General features: G+C 42.7%; 1 protein-coding gene across 1 annotated transcript in view; it reads left to right on the top strand.

Moving 5' to 3' along the window:
• Notch2 (notch receptor 2) overlaps positions 1-19,570 on the top strand; it is a 147,375-nt gene that overhangs the window by 59,572 nt on the left and 68,233 nt on the right. Inside the window, 2 exon segments of the mRNA XM_042675185.1 lie at positions 8,903-9,162; positions 13,624-13,959. Coding sequence (XP_042531119.1) covers positions 8,903-9,162; positions 13,624-13,959 — 596 coding nt within the window.

The raw sequence follows: 19,570 nt of genomic DNA on the forward strand, positions 1-19,570 counted from the left end.
TATCTGTATAAAACTAACAAGTATTGAGATTCATTTATAGATTTTTTTTTTTTTTGGTACCAGTACTGATGCTTGAACTCAGGGCCTTGCACTCTTGCTTGGCTTTTTCACTCAAGAGTGGTGCTCTACCACTTTGGCCTTTTGCAGGTTAATTGGAGATAACAGTCACATGAATTTTTTCTGCCCAGGCTGGTTTCAAACCTCAGTTCTCAGATCTCAGCTTCCTGAGTAGCTGGGAATACAGATGTGAGTCTGCCTTCAAATTTCTTTTGTGAGAGTGGCTCCCTGTATAGTTCAGGCTAGTCTCAAAGACACCCCCCCCCCCCTCGCCATTTTAGGCAGGTTTTGATGAGCCAGGTTCAGTGAGGAGAGACAGGTTAGCCCAGGATTGAAGTAATAGAATCATACCTAGGTTTAGAGTCTGCCTGAAATATCTGAAAGCTGTCTTTGTCAGGTTCATGTTTCTTTTCTTTCTTTTTGGTCTGTCATGGGGCTTGAACTCTGCGCCTGGGTGCTGTCCCTGTGCTCTTCAGCTCAAGGCGAGCGCACTACCACTTGAACCACAGCACCATTTCCAGTTTTCTGGTAGTTAATTGGAGATAAGAGTCTTACAGACTTTCCTGCCTGGGCTGGCTTTGAACCATGATCCTCAGATCTCATCCTCCTGAGTGGCTAGGATTTCAGACGTGAGCCACTAGTGACCGGCTTCATGTTTCTTTCATATAGAGATCAGAATATAATATACCATTGTATGAGGTAATAACAATCAGAGCTATAAAACGCTTGCCAAGTATAATAAACACTTAGAAGTGTTTAGAATATTATAGATTAGCATTAGTGTTGTTATCTTAGGCAAAGAAGAAACACTAAAGTGAGGAGGCCTGGTGATAATTTTATTCTGAGGAATAGCCCACAGCCCTGAAAAAGAAAACAAAGGTTCTACACAAGTGTTTGTGGATTCTAAAAGAGCTACATGTGAGAGAAGCAGAAGGCCGGTTCCTTGTTCTAGAGGATAGGGATTAGCCAGTGAGGGCAGATTATAGAGAGGCAGAGTTTGTTCTTTTTCAAGTTAACATATAGCTTACATTTAAAAATAAAAGGTATAATTAATGTAAGTCAGTGGTTTTAGTGTGTACACAATCACAGGACCACCACTGTTATCTCATTTGAAAGCATTTAACTGTCTGCTCCTTAGCTGTTACTTTCCATTGTCCTCCCCCATCCCCTGGCAACACTAATCTCTTCTCTCTGTGGATTTGCCTTTTTGGGATATTTCACATGGATGGAATCACCTATCAGGTCTTTGTTTTGGTTTTCTTTCACTTACCATGATGTTTTCAAGGTATATCCATACTGTAACATGTATCAAAGCATCCTTCTTTTTTATGATCAGAGAGTATTCTACTGTGTTGATAGATCACATTTTATTTATCCATTCATCAGCAAAAGGACATTTGGGTTATTTCTATTTTGGGGCTGTTATGACCACTCTAGTTGTAAGTATGTATATGTTATCTTGAGCATATGCCAAAGAGAGGAGATAGCCTTTTAAGATTTAAAAAAGAAGCCAAATGTGGCTAGCTCATGCCTGCAATCCTAGCTACTCAGAAAGCTGAGATCTGAGGATGTAAAGTCTGTGAGATTCTTATCTCCAATGAACCACCAAGAAACTGCAAGTGGAGCTAGAGCACTAGCCTTTAGCACAGAAGCTCAGGGACAGCACTCACATCTAGAGTTCAAGTCCCAAGACTGGCATGTGCATGCAGGAGGGCATATGTGTTCCCCCACCCACTCACCCACCCACGGTTTCTGACAATGGAAAGACTGTTGAAACAATGAGTTAGTAATCTTGCTTTATATAAGAAATAAATGGGAGTTGGGCGCTGGTGGCTCACACCTGTAATCCTAGCTACTCAGGAGGCTGAGATCTGTTCAAAGGCAGCCTGGGTGGAGGGTGGGAGGGGTCTGGGAAGGTGGCTCAGTGGTAGAGTGCTTGCCTTGCATGCATGAAGCCCTGGGTTTGATTCCTCAGCACCACATAAGCAGAAAAAGCCAGAAGTGTCACTCTGGCTCGAGTGGTAGAGTGCTAGCCTTGAGCTGAAGAGCTGAGGGACAGCTCCTGAACTCCCCATGACCGGCAGAACACACACACACACACACACACACACACCACAGCACTCCGAGAGACTTACACACACACACACCACAGCACTCCGAGAGACTTACACACACACACACACACACACACACACACACACACCACAGCACTCTGAGAGACTTATCACACACACACACACACCACAGCACTCCGAGAGACTTATCACACACACACACACACACACCACAGCACTCCGAGAGACTTAACACACACACACACACACACACACACACACACATACACACACACACACACACACACACACACCACAGCACTCCGAGAGACTTATCTCTAATAAACCACCAGAAAACTGGAAGTGGTGCTGTGGCTCAGGTGGTAGAATGCTCATCTTGAGCTGAAGAGCTGAGGGACAGCGCCCAGGCCCCAAGTTCAAGCCCCACAAACAACAAAAAAAAAAAGAAAAAAAGGAAAGAAAGAAAGGGGGCTGGGAATGTGACTTAGTGGTAGAGTGCTTGCCTAGCATACATGAGGCCCTGGGTTCAATGAACATGAACAAAGAGCAAAATACATAAAATTAAATGATAAAATATCATTAAAAAATAAATGATGGACTGGAGACATGGCTCAAGTGATAGAAAACTTGCCTAGTGAGTGCAAGGCTGTGAATTCAAACTCCAGTACCACCATAAAAAAAGAAAGAAATGGTATATACTATATGCTGGGTAGTGTCTAAGTGCTTTTAAATGATTTTAAAACTCTTAGGGTAGACACTATTATTATATCTGGTTTATAACAGGAAGGGTTAGTACTTTGTGCAAGATTGCACATGGAGTAAATGATGGAGTTGGGATGGAAGGGCAGGTTTTTTCTGAGTAGTTTATTGGAGATAAAGTCTCACTGATTTTCCTGCCTGGGCTAATTTCGAACTGGATTCCTTAGATCTCAGCCTCTTGTGTAGCTAGGATTATAGGGGTGAGCCACTCTGCACTCGGCAGAAATAAATTTTTTATTCAGTAGAAATTACCTTAGGTGCTTTAAGTTCTGCAGATGCTAGAAGACATGGAAGTGAGGGACAGCCAACAACATGATGTCTAGCCTGAGGCTTTTCAGATGATCAGAACTTGTATCAAAAAGGAAGCTAATGAACATGAACGATAAGCATTGTAGGAATTCAGCTAGCAAGACTTGTCAAAACATGGTAATAAATTACATATAACTTAAAGGGATTAACTAAAGGACTCCAAATTGCAAGTGGAATCCTTAGAAAATTGGAGGAATTAAAGTTGCATGGGAAAATGATCTTTTCCTCCAAAGTTTAGTTTCAAGTATTGGCAGGACATGCTAGAGTCAGTGGATGGCTTCTAAAAACTGAGCATGATGGGCTGGATTGGTGTATTTTGGGGTCAGCAAAACTTAGGTAGTTGTTTAAAACCAAATGAATAACAAAACAGTAACCCAAGGCATTGAAAGAGTGGTGTAGCCCAGAGTTGAAATTTAAGGCAGCTGGAGTTGATGGGAAGGCAGAAGAAAAGGAGCCAGGGATCCCAGGGAGGTAGAATTTGAGGGGAGGAAAATTAAAATGGTACACAGAGGGCTCAGCAGCACTTCCCATAGGACATAGAATTTCTTAGGATAAAAATCTCTGTTTAGACATCACTGAGCTTGGCAATGGGAACATGGTTTGTAGTTTGCAATTAGATTTAAGATTGTGTTACAAAGGGGGCAAATAAGAAGATAGAAAAGAAAGAGAAGTGTCTGTAGAATGGCTTATAGAAACTTGGTTACGAAGGAGGAAAGGTTTTGAAAGGGAAATGGGACCTAATGAAAATGGTGGCTAAAAGACTGTATATTTAAGGTAAGAGGAAAGAAAGAGGCTGCTGGCTACCCCCAGCTGGAAGGTTTTAAATAGGAAGTCAAGTTGTTACTATACTAACCAATAGATCTTGTGTCTTATAAAGAAATGAGAGGAGCTGGGTATGGTGGCTTATGTCTACAATCCTAGCTACAAGCAAGATAAGAGCTTAGCATAGAGGTTTGAGGCTCACGGGCAAGTTAGTGAGACCCTATCTCAGCAAAAAAGCTGGGCATGGTGGTTCACACCTGTAATTTCAGCTATACTGGGGACAGAGGTTTCAGTCTAAAGCCAATCCAGGGCAAAAGAGACCCTATTTGAAAAATAAAGCAAAAATAGCCGAGGGCCTGCCTCTAGTGGTAAAAAAATGCCTGCCTAGTAAGCAGAAAGCCCTGAGTTCAAATCCTAGTGCTGAAAAAAGATGTATATGACTGTTAGGGCAGAAAGTCTGTTGTATATCATATCCAAATTTTGTTTCAGACTAAATCCCTAGACCTTTACAAGGGCCTCTAAAGGCCCTACTGATGCCAGTTTCAGCTTTTGTCTATTTTTTTCTGCTCCTTTCTCTTTGTTCCTCATTCATGGCAGCAGAGATGTCCATGTCTCCTTGCATCTCTTGAACAGGCTGGGACTGCTCCCTAAATTAGTTCTGTACCTCCCACGTTCTCTCTGCCTTCAACACTTTCCCTCAGTCATTCAGGTCTTCACTTGAAATGTCTTCTCCTCACTGAGTCCATCTCTGATCTTCCTACTTTCGAGCCACTCTGTGTCCTGTCTCCAGCTACATCCCTTCCTGTTTTATTTTTCTTCATAGCATTTACTCCATCTAACACAGTATAGCTTTTACTTAAATTCATTTTGTTTTTGTATTCGCCTACTAGAATTTAACTCCATGAGTGCAGTGGTTTTCCCTCGCATCCTCAGGGCTTGGCTCCTCGACCACACACACATACTGGAATCTGCGGATGCTCAAGTCCTTTCTGTAAATGGTGCAGTGTTTTCATGTACCCTGCACACACCCTCCCATATACTTTATCTCTAGATTACTTACAATGCCTAGTACTATGTTACTGCAGTGTAAATAGTTGTTATATGGATTATTGAGGGAATGACAAAAGTCTGAACATGCTCAGTGCAGACACATTTTTTTTCCTGGATATTTTTGATTTGGCGTTGGTTAAATCCATATATGTGGACCCATGGATACAGAGGGCTGACTACCATAACAATATCTGGCATAAGATAATGTCTGGCACATTTACTAGATAGTGTAACTCTGTGTGTGTGTGTGTGTGTGTGTGTGTGTGTGAGAGAGAGAGAGAGAGAGAGAGAGAGAGAGAGAGAGAGAGAGGCCTGTGGTGGCAGGGTGGGGGCAGGGAAAACAGCACTACATGAGCTACAGCTGCACTTCTGGCCTTTTGGCGGTTACTTGGAGGTAAAAGTCTTTTGGATTTTTCTTCCTGGGCTGGGCTTTGAACCAAGATCCTTAGGTCTCAGTCTCCTGAGAAGCTGGGATTACACAGATGAGCCACTAGTGCGTGGCCTAATGAGTGAATATTATGAGTTTAGTATTCATAGTGGAAAGCAGTAGGAGAATATTCTTCATCATCATTAAGATCATTACTAATAAGCATATTGAATGCTATTAATAGACTCCATCTATTCTCTGCCCAGGGATTGGCAAACTTTTTCTTGGATTGGAAGAGTAAGCCTTCTTGTGTCCCATATGCGAAGGCAGCCACAGGCCATCTGAAATGAGTAAGAATGGCTGGGTTTCAATAGGACTATTTATGGACATGGAAATTTGAATTTTATAGAATTCTTAAATGCCACAAAATAGTATTCTTTTGATTTTTCTTTCAACCATTTAAAATGTGAAAACGTTCATAGTTCACAGGCCATACAAAAATCGGCAGCAGGCAAAATTAGACCCACAAGCTGTACTTTGCTAGTCTCTACTTTTACTGGTTTCTTAGTTGTAGTTGAAAATTATTTTTCCATACTTGGAAGGGAGCAACAATGTGGATTAAGCCCTAGAAACAGAATTTAGAAATATTTCTGCTTAGCTCGAGAAGCTTTCATGTTGTTGTGTTTGTTTTCCTGGGAACCTCATGTTTTGCTTCTGTGCTTGTGATGCTAACATCTAAATGACTGTACATTCTCAGAGCAGATGGGAGGGATGCTATAGTTTTAGAGCAGAGCTGGGAAGAGCCCACCCAGGTTTAGGAGTTTGCCATCATTTCCAAGGTGAATAGTTCCATCTGGGAAAACTGAGTCTCAGCCACGCCTAATACCCAAAGGACTGTCAGTGTGGGTGAGAATTAGGTTGCAGATTTTAACATCATTCATAACACATTTCTTGTATATGCTGCATGTGTTTTTAATAACCCAACCCAGGATTAATTTTTGCTGTGCCATGTTGGTGCTCTTTGCTCTTCTACTTAAGAAAAAGCAAGCAAGAAAGCAAACAAACGAAATCCTATATTCTATTATCAAATCAAGCTGTGCTTTGGATACAGCATCATATTTTCCCCAGTAAGCACAAAGAAGAGAGGACTTTTTTTTTTTTATTTGTAAAACCTTCTGGTGTACTTGATTTTGTTCAGTTCTCACACCAATCCCATGATGTAGGTAATCACTCTTCTGACTCTTTCTTTTGGAAAGATGTGAGATGAATGGTTCAGGACTCCTGGCCAAACTTCTGAGTGCAGGCTGTTCATTGTTGCCTTCAGCAGTTGTGCATGCTCCATCCACTGCCTTCTTGGCCTATTGTTTATTTTTTTGCCAGTGTTGGGGCTTAAACTCAAGGCCTCATGCTCTGCCTTAGCTTTTTCGCTTAAGACTGGCACTCCTCCACTTGAGCCAGTCCTCCACTTCTGAGTTTTTACTGATTAATTAGAGATTAAGAGCCTCTTGGACTTTTGTGCATGTGCTGGGGCAGCTGGCCTTGATCTTTTCTTGTAGAAGGTCAGAGTCTTATCAGTCCTTTTTCTGCCAGGCTTGCCTTCTGTAGCTGTGGGGGAGCAGTGAGGAGGCTGTGTCCAATCATGTCACTGCTGTTGTCACTGCTTACCTACTCTGGTTTCTTCTCCAGCCACTTTAGCTACTGTGCCGTTCTTCTGAGCACGCTCTGTCCTAGTTCCCTAATATCTTGCTTTACTTCCTTTCTCAAGAACTTTGACTCCTAAAGACATCACCTGGCCACTCAATAGCTAACAGACTGTCTTGAAGATGATGGGCAGAGGCAGGAAGCAATCCAGCATGACCCTAGTGCTTCGAGTCGGAGCCATTAGGAGAGTCAGAACACCAATGATTGAGCACAGGAAGACAGGACAAGAGCCGGTTTTGAGGGGGCAGAATTAGAGTTTGGTTTCAAGGCATTTTAGAAGTAATGGTGGGACAGGTTTCCAGATTCACTTTTTTAAAAACCCTTCCCCATGTAAGATAGACAAATAGATTGAACTAAATATGTAGGGCTCTAGCCAGATAGAAAAAGTCAGAGTTAACAGCTGGGCACAGTGATTTATGACTGTAATCCTAGCTACTCAGGAGGTTGAGATATGAGGAGTCTGGTTTAAAGTCAGCCTGGACAGAAAAGTTTGTGAGACTATTATTTCCAGATAAGCAGCAAAAAGCCAGAAGTAGAACTGTGGCTTAAGGGATCCAATCTTGAGTGAAAACAAACAAACCAACAGCAACAACAAAAAAAACCAAGCAAGAGCTTGAGGCCCTGAGTTTGGGCTTCAGTATTGGCACACACAAAAAAAAGAAGAAAGGCTACAACTTAACTGTTAAATGCTCCTTTGAACCTATCTACCTCCTTTTCCTTTTCTCTGTTGTAGTCTTAGCCACCTGAATGTAACCCAGAAAGCCACATACACACCAACTTAGTGTTTCACGGGGAACATATCTCAATAATTAATTGAGAAAAGGCACATGATGTCTTGTGCATTTTTAAATTAGAAGGATAAAGGGGGTCAAGTCCATGCATTATCATGTGAACATCTTAATCCTCTCAAATGATTTGTTCCAATGAGAAAGTGAATTGATTTGGGCAGACAAGAATGAACAGTGCTGTATGGAAAGGTACTGTAGCATCATCCAGTCTTTTTACTACAGGAACAAAGATACTGTGTGGTTTGCTTTTTTTTTTTTTTTTTGCCAATCATGGGGCCTGAACTCTGGGCCTGGGCACTGTCCCTAGCTCTTCAGCTCAAGGCTAGCGCTCTACCACTTGAGCCACAGCGCCACTTCTGGCTTTTTTCTGCTTATGTGGTGCTGAGGAATCGAACCCAGGGCCTCATGCATGCAAGGCAAGCACTCTACCACTGAGCCACCTTCCCAGCCCTGTGGTTTGCTTTTGACTGAGGGTCATGTTCATAGATGGGGAAGACCTACTAATCAGCTACCTGGTATTCTGTGACTTGCCAAGCATCAGGACCTGAGAGTATGTGCTTAAGTTCTCTAAGTGCGCCTCCTAAAGTGAAGTATTTTTTACAAGTTATACTTTCAGGTTGTGTGTGTGTGTGTGTGTGTGTGTGTGCGCGCGCGTGCATGTGCACGCGCACGCATGCACCAGTACTGGGGCCTGAATTCAGGACTGGGATGCTTTTCCCTTAGGTTTTTTTTACTCAAGGCTAGTGCTCTACCACTTGAATCATAGCTCAACTTCCACCTTTTTGGTCATTAATTGGAGATAAAAGTTTCACAGACTTTCCTGCCCAGATTGGCTTCAAACCATGATCCTCAGATCTCAAGCCTTCTGAGTAGTTAGGATCTCAGGTGTGAGCTGCTGGTACCTGGCTCAATACCTTCAGGTCTTTTGACTGACATTTCATGTTTTCTTGAGTGGACTGTGGCATTTTATTTTTAATTTTGGACTTACAGAAGGTGTTTTCATGGACTCTTCCTTGTTTCTTTTTCCAATTCAGATGTCCAGAAGGCTTCTTGGGAGAATATTGTCAACATCGAGACCCCTGTGAGACAAATCGATGCCAAAATGGTGGGACCTGTGTGGCCCAGGCCATGTTGGGGAAAGCCACCTGCCGATGTGCCCCAGGGTTCACCGGGGAAGACTGCCAGCACTCCACCTCTCACCCCTGCTTTGTGTCTCGCCCCTGCCTGAATGGGGGTACCTGCCACATGCTCAGCCGGGAAACGTATGAGTGCACCTGCCAAGTGGGTTTTACAGGTAACAGATAGGACTCAAGCCCTTGCTTTCCTTCTCTTGGCAGATATCATTATTTTACATCCCTTGGCCTTAGTATCTGCCTCAAAGTGTTCTTTAGCTCCAGTGCACATTTAGCATTATGATCAGGAACCTGGAACATTCTGGACAGCTCTCTTTAACTCCTTGGAGAGTTTTAAAAGGTATAGAAAGAGAAAGAAAAAGGGTTAAAGATATAGAAGCATTTGACTGTTTAAGGTATGTATGTCAAGATTGAGGATCAGAGTTGATTCATTAAGGGAAATATACTTCTCAGAATCTCTCTAATTATCAAGATACTGGCTTTTCTGTTTTTCTGAACTCAGATTCTCTCTTTTCTTCCACATTTCCTTGTCTGTACTCTTGAGTTGTTATGTTCCTGGAACTCTGTTTTCAGCCATATTCCAGCTCTTTTGGGCATATCTCTACCTTTAGTTGCTTCAGCTGTGACCGTCCTCATACCTACAGATGATTCTCAGAGTCAGTTCTTTGTCTCTACCCCTACCTGGCCATTGAGGCTCATTTCTAATTTTTTTTATGCTAGTCCTGGGGCTTGAACTCAGAGCCTGAGCGCTGTCTCTGAGCCTCTCTGTGCTCAAGGCTAATACTCCACCACCTGAACCACAGCACCACTTACGACTTTTTCTGTGTATGTGATACTGAGGATTGCACCCAGGGCTTCATGCATGCGAGGCCAGCACTCTACCACTGAGCCACCTTCCCAGTCCCTTGAGGCTCATTTCTAACTACCTAGTGTATGTCTCCTTAAAACAATTCTACAAGTTTCAGAAGTTCAACATGTTGATGTAAAAAAGTGACACCAGTGTCCACTCCACCATAATCCAGATGTAGAAAACTCTCTTTTCCTGTCTGCACCCCCCTTAAAAATCAGTCACTTAGCAAGATACTGGTGGCGCATGCCTGTAATCTTAGCTACTCAGGAGGCTAAGTTTGAAGTTTGAGGTCAGCCCAGGCAGAATAGTCCATGAGTCTCTTATCTCCAATTAACCACCAAAAAGCCAGAAGGGAAAAAACTCAGGGACAACATCCAGCCCTGAGTGGTTCAAGCCCTAGTATTAGTACAAAGGAATGAAAAGTCATTCATTGTCTCAATTATTCTCCACTCATCTGCCTCTCTACATTTCTTCTGTGACTTTGTAGTTGAGGGTCATGGTATCTCTCACCTGGGTTCTTAAAGTAGCTTTTTAGCATCTACCTTTGTTCTCTCCAGCACTTCCCCTGTTATCTTGTTTCTGTCTTCAGTTAAAAATGCAAATGGTCTCACAAGTTTACTTCTTGTAATGTCTTCTGACTTTTTGCCATCTACAGAATAAGCTGCAAACTCTTCTGCTTGGCCTCCATGGTCTATCACAGTCTAAGCCTTGTATGTTTTCATAGCCTTACATAACCACAAGAATCTAGGCTGGATCACAAGAAAAATCCCATTTCCTGAAAATGGCATACTTCCTATTGCTGCCTTGAAGCTGCAAAACCCTTAGTGTGGAATGGGCATTTTTGCAAATGGTGATTGGTTGGTGTTCTGAAAGCTTTGTCTTAATGATCTTTTTGTGTTTCCTGTAGGCAGTTGGTCACCATGTTATTATTTATTTTTCATTATACTTATTTTATTTTTATTATTTTATTCTATAAAGAATAAAGAATGAAAGTACAAAGTGGGGTTTGAACTCAAGCCCTCTGCCACTCAGCCTTACCTCCACCCTTGCTTTTTATTGGAGATTTTGGGGATGGAACCTAGTGAACTTTTCTTCCTGGGCTGGCCTCAAATCATAGTCCTTCAGATCTCAGTCTTCTGATTAGCTAGGATTACAAGTGTGAGCCACTTGTACCCAGCTAAGTTTTATTATTTTTGTGTCACATTCTATTGTAATGAATTTGTACATATCTCTCACTTGAATAGATTTTGAGTCCTATCACTTTGGGGATCATCCAGGGCCAGTTTAAGTTTTTCTATCACCTTCCTTCCTTCCTTCCTTCCTTCCTTCCTTCCTTCCTTCCTTCCTTCCTTCCTTCCTTCCTTCCTTCCTTCCTTCCTTCCTTCCTTCCTTCCTTCCTCTCTGTCTCTCTGTGTCTCTCTCTTTCTTTCCCTCCCTCCCTCCCTCCATCCCTCCATCCCTCCCTCCCTCCCTCTCTCCCTCCCTCCCTCCCTCCCTCCCTCTTTGTCTCTCTATCTCTTTGTCTCTCTCTGTTTTTCTCTCTCTCTCTGTTTTTTCTTGCCAGTCCCAGGCCTTGAACTTTGGGCCTAGGTGCTATCCCTAAGTTCCTTTTATTCAAAGCTAGTGCTTTATCACTTGTACCATGCTTCCAGCTTTTTCTGAGTAGTTTGTTGGAGGATAAGAGTCTCATGGACGGGCTGGGAAGGTGGCTCAGTGGTAGAGCGCTTGCCTTGCATGCCTGAGGCCCTGGGTTCGATTCCTCAGCACCACATAAGCAAAAAGAAAAAAGCTGGAAGTGGCGCTGTGGCTCAAGCGGTAGAGCGCTAGCCTTGAGCTGAAGAGCTGAGGGACAGCGCCCAGGCTCAGAGTTCAGGCCCCACGACCGGACCCCAAAAAAAAAAAGAGTCTCATGGACTTTCCTGCTTGTGCTGGCTTCGGATCATGATTCTCAGAGCTCAGCCTCCTGAGTAGCTAGGATTATAAGGCGTGAGCCGCCAGTGCCTGGCTATCAATTTCTTTTCTTTTTTTTTTGGGTCCGGTTGTGGGGCCTGAACTCTGGGCCCAGGCACTGTCCCTCAGCTCTTCAGCTCAAGGCTAGCACTCTACCACTTGAGCCACAGCGCCACTTCCGGCTTTTTTCTTTTTGCTTATGTGGTGCTGAGGAATGGAACCCAGGGCCTCATGCATGCAAGGCAAGCGCTCTACCACTGAGCCACCTTCCCAGCCCCTTACTTTTCTATTGGTAAGTACCTCCCAGAGGAATGAAGGGAAAAACAGGAACAAAAATGTCCTTTGTTTCCTCTCCGCTCAGCACCCTGCTATAGATACTGTGCTCAAATTAGTACTAAACTTTTCCCCTGTGGATCTGACATTCCTCAGTAAGCAAAGAGCATTTTTCTGTGTATATATGCCATACCTTTTCCCATTTAGCAAAGCTGTCTTGTCTCGTTTGTCTTTCTATGGGGGTCCAAGATATACTACTGGTTGGGTATATTAACAAATTCAGGAAGTTTTCATGTCTAGCGTAGTTTAAAAAAAAATAAAAGATTTAGGTTAGAGGATGGGCATGGTGGCACACACCTGTAATCCTGGCCCTTGGACAGTGGGGCAGGAGGCCAACCTGGGCTCCACAGTGGTAATCCTGTCTATCAAAAGACAGACTAATGCAAAAACAAAAACAAATGAATACCAAGCTGACTAGAAGCATGGGCATACTTCTTGTCTCTATCTTCCTCTCTTTACCCTCAAACAATCTGCTCTGCTTTCCGTGGGTTCACACATTGGGCTGCTCCATACTGTTCCAGACCCTGTCCACGTGGCAGCTTCTGCTGCTTTTGTTATGCAGAGAGCACCATCTGCACACATCAAATGGTATCTTCTAGCAATAGCCACAACTAGCAAAGGTTTCCACACAATGCATGTGTGTATATGTTGAGTTTTAAGAAGTAGAGGTAGTACAGACTTGTTTCTATCATCTGAGAGGTCTACTTAGTAACCACATATTACAGAAAATATCAGTATATTTTGTTCATCCAACAGACATGGCTTGAGGCCTCTCCTGGGGAGTCAGACTCCACTGATATGGCAGCTGGTATTATAGAAGGAAACAGCCCATGTGAGTGGGTGCTGGGGATATTAGGACATATTTATAAAGTTGGGTGTTGTGGCTCACTTCTGTAATTCTAGCTACTCAGGAGACTAAGATCTGAGGATAAGGGTTAGAAGCAACCCAGGCAGGAAAGTGTAAAAGACTCTTTTCTTAGTTAGCAAAAAGCCAGAAGTGGTGCTGTGGCTCACATGGTAGTGGGCCAACATTGAGGGAAAAGGTAAGGGAAAGAGCAAGGCCACAGGTCAAACCCCAGAACTGGCACCAAAAAAAGAAAAGAAAAGAAAAAGATGTTCTGGAGATTGTGACTGCTGAGCAGAGCTGTCAGGATAAAGGAAAGTCCATTAGTAAACCACATGGGCAGCTTGTGCAACAGCAGAATGGTGTGAGAGACCAGGTGGTCTGAGCCATAGAAGCTGATAGAGTACTGCTGGGCTGGGCTTCATATAACCAACCTACAGTCCCCTCATGGGCTCCATCCGCTGACTCAGCCTCATCTATGACCTTAGAAAGGTTCTGGAAAGTGTCTTGAGGAGCTTCTGATTTGTGCTTCTGTGCAATCAAAGAGCATAGGGAATCTCTGAGTGAGAGTTCCTGCTGTTCCCTTTGAGAATGGATTGCTCGTGGTTCTGAGATGGATTCTGAGTTCCATTATCTTTCCTTTAGGGAAGCTGTGCCAGTGGACTGATGCCTGCCTGTCTCACCCATGTGCAAACGGAAGTACCTGTACTACTGTGGCCAATCAGTTCTCCTGCAAGTGCCCTGCAGGCTTCACAGGGCGGAAGTGTGAGGCTGATGTCAATGAGTGTGACATCCCAGGACAGTGCCGGCATGGTGGCACCTGCCTCAACCTGCCTGGCTCTTACCAGTGCCAGTGTCCCCAGGGCTTCACCGGCCAGCACTGCGACAGCCCCTATGTGCCCTGTGCACCCTCCCCCTGTGCCAATGGAGGCACCTGCCGGCAGACTGGTGACTTTACTTTTGAATGCAACTGTCTTCCAGGTAAGAAGCTCCCAGTGTCCTGGGATTGGGGACCAAGCAATCACAGAAAGAAGGTGGCCAGTGGCTCGGTAACTCCTTCAGGAAGTGCCCTAAAGCAGGGAAAGGGGGAAGTGAGAATTTCCTGTGGGGTGGGCTGCTGGTGAGGGAGGGGTTTTATGGGCCTGCTGTGGTCCATAAACCGGCCAGGGGGTAATTTATAACATGTCAGAGTTGATAATGATGAGTGCCTAGGAAATTGTTTATTGTCCCTTTTGGAGAAACAGCTCTGGGAAAGAGCAAGACAGATCTAGAATGGAGAAGGACATGATGAGAATTAGACATTGGAAAATATGTGTGCATGTCTGTGATTAATAAAGTACGTTAGGATGGAGTGACACTCAGAGTGGGTGGGTGACCAGCTTTCCCATATGCTTTGCCCCCCTGAGGGAGTAACTTCTTATTTTTCTAGCAACATAGATGTGTGTGCCCCTCCTCCCCCCACCCTTCTTGATTTTTCCCTGGGCTCCTGGTCCAGAATCCTCTCCCATATGTATATCCCCTCTCTGACCCTTCCTTACCTTGAAGCTGGAGAATTTTGAAACTTGTAAAGGGGGTTCTCATTTAATCAGTGCATATTTTTTCTCATTTTTTCTTTTTGTGTATATTTTTATTTATTTTCTTTAAGTCGTTGTACAGAGGGTTTCAGCTCAACAAATCCATTTCAATGGCCACTTTTTTGTGTGCCAATACTGGGGCTTGAACTCAGCCTGAGTGTCATTTCTGAGCTCTTTTGCTCAAGGCACGTGCTTTACCAGTTGAGCCACAGCTTCACTTCTGGCTTTTTGTGGTTAATTGAGATAAAGAGTCTCTCAGACTTTTCCTGCCTGGGTTGGCCTCCAATCTCAATCCTCAGATCTCAGCCTCTTGAGTTGCTAGGATTACAGGTGTGAACTACCAGCACCTACCTGGCTTCCTGGGACACTTTTTGATGAGTTCTGATAGACCAGGTATTAGAGACCAAGAATAACACAACTTTTCATACTCGTGGATGGTTCGGTCCTTTAGTCTGCACACATACAACCGAACCTAGAAGCAAACAGAGGGACAGTGTCTGGAACTCAGCTCAGCGCCTGGTGTTCTTCAGAGATGGAAAGGAGCCAGTCTGTCCAGTTTACTTCACTCTATAAAAGTGATGAGGAGGCTGAAAACCAAGAATTTTGATTGGGAACAGAGTACCAGCAGCTGGACCAGATGAATTACTAAGCAACAAAGATCCTGTTTTTATACAAATATGCTAGTACAAAAACAAAAGAAGGAAAACTGGGGGTGGAGGGTGTAATGTGCTAACTAAGCAAAATTGCCTCAAAAAGAAGTTGTAGTTAGTCTTTCAGAGTGTGAATCTTAGGTTCTGGGGTTGTGGATATGTTTCACATGTAATGATTTGTGTGTATTATCTTTTGGGTACTCCAGGTCATAGGTTGGTGATCCCTATAAAACTAAATGGTAATATATTTGTTTTTTTTTTTTTTTTGAGTCCGTTCGTGGGGCCTGAACTCTGGGCCTGGGCACTGCCCCTCAGCTCTTCAGCTCAAGGCTAGCGCTCTACCACTTGAGCCACAGCGCCACTTCCGGCTTTTTTCTTTTTGCTTATGTGGTGCTGAGGAATCAAACCCAGAGCCTCATGCATGCAAGACAAGCGCTCTACCACTGAGCCACCTTCCCAGCCCCAATTTATTTGTTATATTTGGTAAAAATTTATTAACTGTCAGCTAGGTTCTAGGTACTGTGTTACATTCCCAGGATTCAGCAATAGTAAGTCACTATCCATAATCTAAATGAGCACTTTAGATGGTTTTACTAAGTCACTAAACATGCTGTTTAGTTATATTGCTTTTACTTTCTCTTTCAATAAACATATATGATACTGTCTGGATGCCAAATAAATATTTATTAACATAACATTACTATCTTCCACATTATCTAATAGGAGGAATAATTGAAAGATAGCTTTTTTGCTCCTGTATGTGTATGTACTTTAAGGACAAAAATAGAAATATAAACAATTTAAGTTTTGTAAATATTTTAATATTACAAACATTCTTAATAGTTTAGTGCTGTAATGGTTCAAGTGACTAGTAATTACAGTTAGTGTGATTTATTGTTGAAGGCTATATGCCATTTCAGTTTTCAGAAAATTCCTTTTAATAGTCGCCTAGAGCATGAGGTTTTGATTTGGCAGCTAGGTATTGACGGGAAGTTAGAGAAGTCAATAAAGGAAGTCTTTAGCTGGGAGAGAGTGATTATTCACTCCCATTGTCTGCATAGTTATCCTTTAGCAGTGATAAGAACCTCAGGGAATTCTGAGTGTGTCCAGGAAAAGATCTGTCAGATCCTCCTTCAGAGAGGAAATAACCAGGAACTCCATGGCCAGAGGCAAGGAATAACCAGAGTGGTGGGGTGGTAGAGTAAGGTGGGTTGGACACTTAGGCTTGGTTTATCATGTAAAGCAAGGTGTTTATTCAGTTTCTGTGTGTGTGTGTGTGTGTGTGTGTGTGTGTGTGTCTGCATGTGTCTGTATGTAGGATTAAGATAGGAGGGTACAAACAGATGATTTGACAAAGAAAAACTAACATTTGATATCTTTTATGATTCAAATTAGGTATTATCACAACTGTTAGCATAACCACACCAAAACCTTGAGGCTAGATAGATACTATTTTTTGAGTTTTCTCTGGTAATTGAAGTTCAATGATGCCAAGTGTTTTACCCATAGTTGTAGAGCTGAAACACATATAAGCCAGGGCTTGAAAATCCAAGCAAGCAGGTTATTTCCAAAGCTCAGGCTTTTTGCACTTTACTGCATTATAGTGTACTGTGTTGTGTTGCTCATCCACTTCCACAGGCTCTGCAAAGATGTGAGACTTTTTCTTTTCTTTTTCTTTTCCTGTCTTCCTGTCTCTGTCTCTCTTTTCTTCTTCCTCCTCTTCCTCCTCCGCCTTCTTCTCTGTTTTCCTTCCTCCCTTCCTCCCTCCCTCCCTCCATGTCTCCCTCACTTCCTTCTCTTTTTGTGTTAATACTGGGGTTTGAGCTCAGGGCCTCCACCGCCTTTAGGATTTTGCTACCACTTGAGCCATAGTTTCACTTCCAGCTTTTGTTGTTTCATTGGAGATGAGTCTTATGGATTTGTGTGCTCCAACTAACTTTGAAATGTGATCCTTAGATTTCAGCCTCTTGAGTAACTAGGATTATATTTTCTTTCTTTCTTTCTTTCTTTCTTTCTTTCTTTCTTTCTTTCTTTCCTTCTTTCTTTCTTTCTTTCTTTCTTTCTTTCTTTCTTTCTTTCTTTCTTTCTTTCTTTCTTTCTTTCTTTCTTTCTTTCTTTCTTTCTTTCTTCTTTCTTTCTCTCTCTTTCTTTCTCTCTCTCTCTTTTTCTCTTTCTCTCTTTCTCTCTTTCTTTCTTTCTTTCCCCATCATGGGGCCTGAACTCTAGGTCTGGGCACTGTCCCTCAGCTCTTCAGCTCAAGGCTAGTGCTCTACCACTTGAGCTACAGCGCCACTTCTGGCTTTTTCTGCTTATGTGGTGCTGAGGAATCGAACCCATGGCCTCATGTATGCAAGGCAAGCACTCTACTGCTGAGCCACCTTCCCAGCCCGTAACTAGGATTATAGATATGAGCACTCCGCTCAAAACTTTTTCTTAAATGTTTGAGCTATTTGTGCTTAAAAAAGTATGTTCGTATTGCAAGTAAAATTGAAAGATGCTTTCAATTATAACCCAGTAGTCTTGCACATATAACCTATGTAACTAGCATTGTTCAGGTATTTAAACATAGTTAAGTAGATTAGCTCTTGCTGACAAGGATCCTTGATCTAAAACAGATGACTTCAGTTTGGACACATGTACAGAGAATTCCAAATGATAGGTGATGTAACACCACTACATAAATAAATGTGTATTTATACAGGTTGTAAGATTTTATTTGATTTATATTTTTAATTTTGCAGTTCTGAGGTTTGAACTCAGAGCTTTGTGCCTGATTTGTTATTTTGTTCTTATAACCTAGATGAAGTTTGGGAAGGATTCCCTTGATTTCCACGTGGGGAAATGGTGACTGGGGATGGTTTCCTTTGTAAAAGTCCTTTCCAAAATACATTATACCCATCCCCCACCTTCCGTGGTTCTGCCCTATTCAAGAGATTGAAAGCCTCTTAAAGTTACATTTACCTTCTCTGTGGGAGAATTATTTGCTCAGCTGTGTAACAATGGGGAAACCAAGTCAGCAGGGAGCAAAAGCAGCTTGTCAAGGTATTTTGCAACTCCTAAAGGCTGCTTCCCACCACATTTCAAGTACTTCTAATTGAGGCATACCCTGACCACTCTATTTAAAATTGTAACCATATCCCCAGCTCCTTTAATTACTGACCCTAGTCTGCTTTCTGTTTTCTTTTTCTGTGACACTTATCCTCTCAGCATATAATTTGTACTGTATAATTTACTTCATTATATCTATTGTTTATTGTCTGCCTTTTCCAAGTTCTGCCACCTCTTTCCCTCTCCAGAATGAAAGCTATAAGATCTTTTGTCTTTGTTCACTGTCCCCAACACTTAAACACAGTGCCTTTATGTACCTGTATAACTGGCTGGACTGTTGGAGCATGCTATCATGTCTTCGTATGGAGAATGCAGCCTTGATCTTCTCATTGTCTTCCTGGAATCATGCATCTCACACCTGTCCATGTAAACTGAAGAAGGATTGTAGAATAATTTTCAACTGTGAGAATCAGTGTATAGCTCAGATGCTAGTGATCCTATTTAACTGATTAGTTATGGTGTGATTCCGGCAAAGAGTACTGCAGTTAGTATGGATTGACTTTATTATTGTAGGACTCATAGGGAAAGAATTAAAACTGCAAAAATGACTCACCCTGCATGACTAGAAAGAAATATTTCTCCACAGAGGGAGGAAAAGGGATATTTGTCAAGAGAGAACTAATAGAATGGAATCAAGAAACCATATTCCATTTTCCCCTTTGATCAGTAGCTGCTAATAACCCAAACATTTCCTGAGCTTCTATCCTGTAAAGTCCTCAGCTGAAGCTTCAGCAAGAGCACCCCGCTGAATATATGTGCAAAACACTGTGAAAGCAAGTCACTGACTCCTGTATTTTGAGACCCAGGCCAACCAATGGGGAGAGAATGAACTAGGCTAGTTTTGTGTTTGTGGATATTTTAATAAGTTGCACAAGTAACTAGAAAACAGCATCAGTTTTGAGTCTATTGCATATTCCTTCCTTCTTCCTTCCCTTCTTCCCTCCCAACCTTCCCTTTTTATATCCTGGTACTAAGGGTTGAACTGGCACTATCATTTTGGCTTACTCAACAGCTGACACTCTACCTCTTGAGCCATGCCTTTAGTCTGGCATTTTTCTGGTTAATTAGAGATAGTATTTTATTTACCTTGCTGGCCTGGACTGGCTTCAAATATCATTCCTCAGATCTCAGCCTCCTGCATAACTAGGTTTACAATTGTGAGCCAGCAATACCCAGCTTCTGTTTCTTTTAAACTTCGCAGGAAGCTGCTTGATGTGTCCTCTTCTGTCATTAATGGTTATCCTTTGTAAGGCACCTCTA

The sequence above is a fragment of the Dipodomys spectabilis genome, unplaced genomic scaffold (assembly GCF_019054845.1).
Source record: "Dipodomys spectabilis isolate Male_0828 unplaced genomic scaffold, ASM1905484v1 ptg000002l, whole genome shotgun sequence".
Lineage (NCBI taxonomy): Eukaryota > Metazoa > Chordata > Mammalia > Rodentia > Heteromyidae > Dipodomys > Dipodomys spectabilis.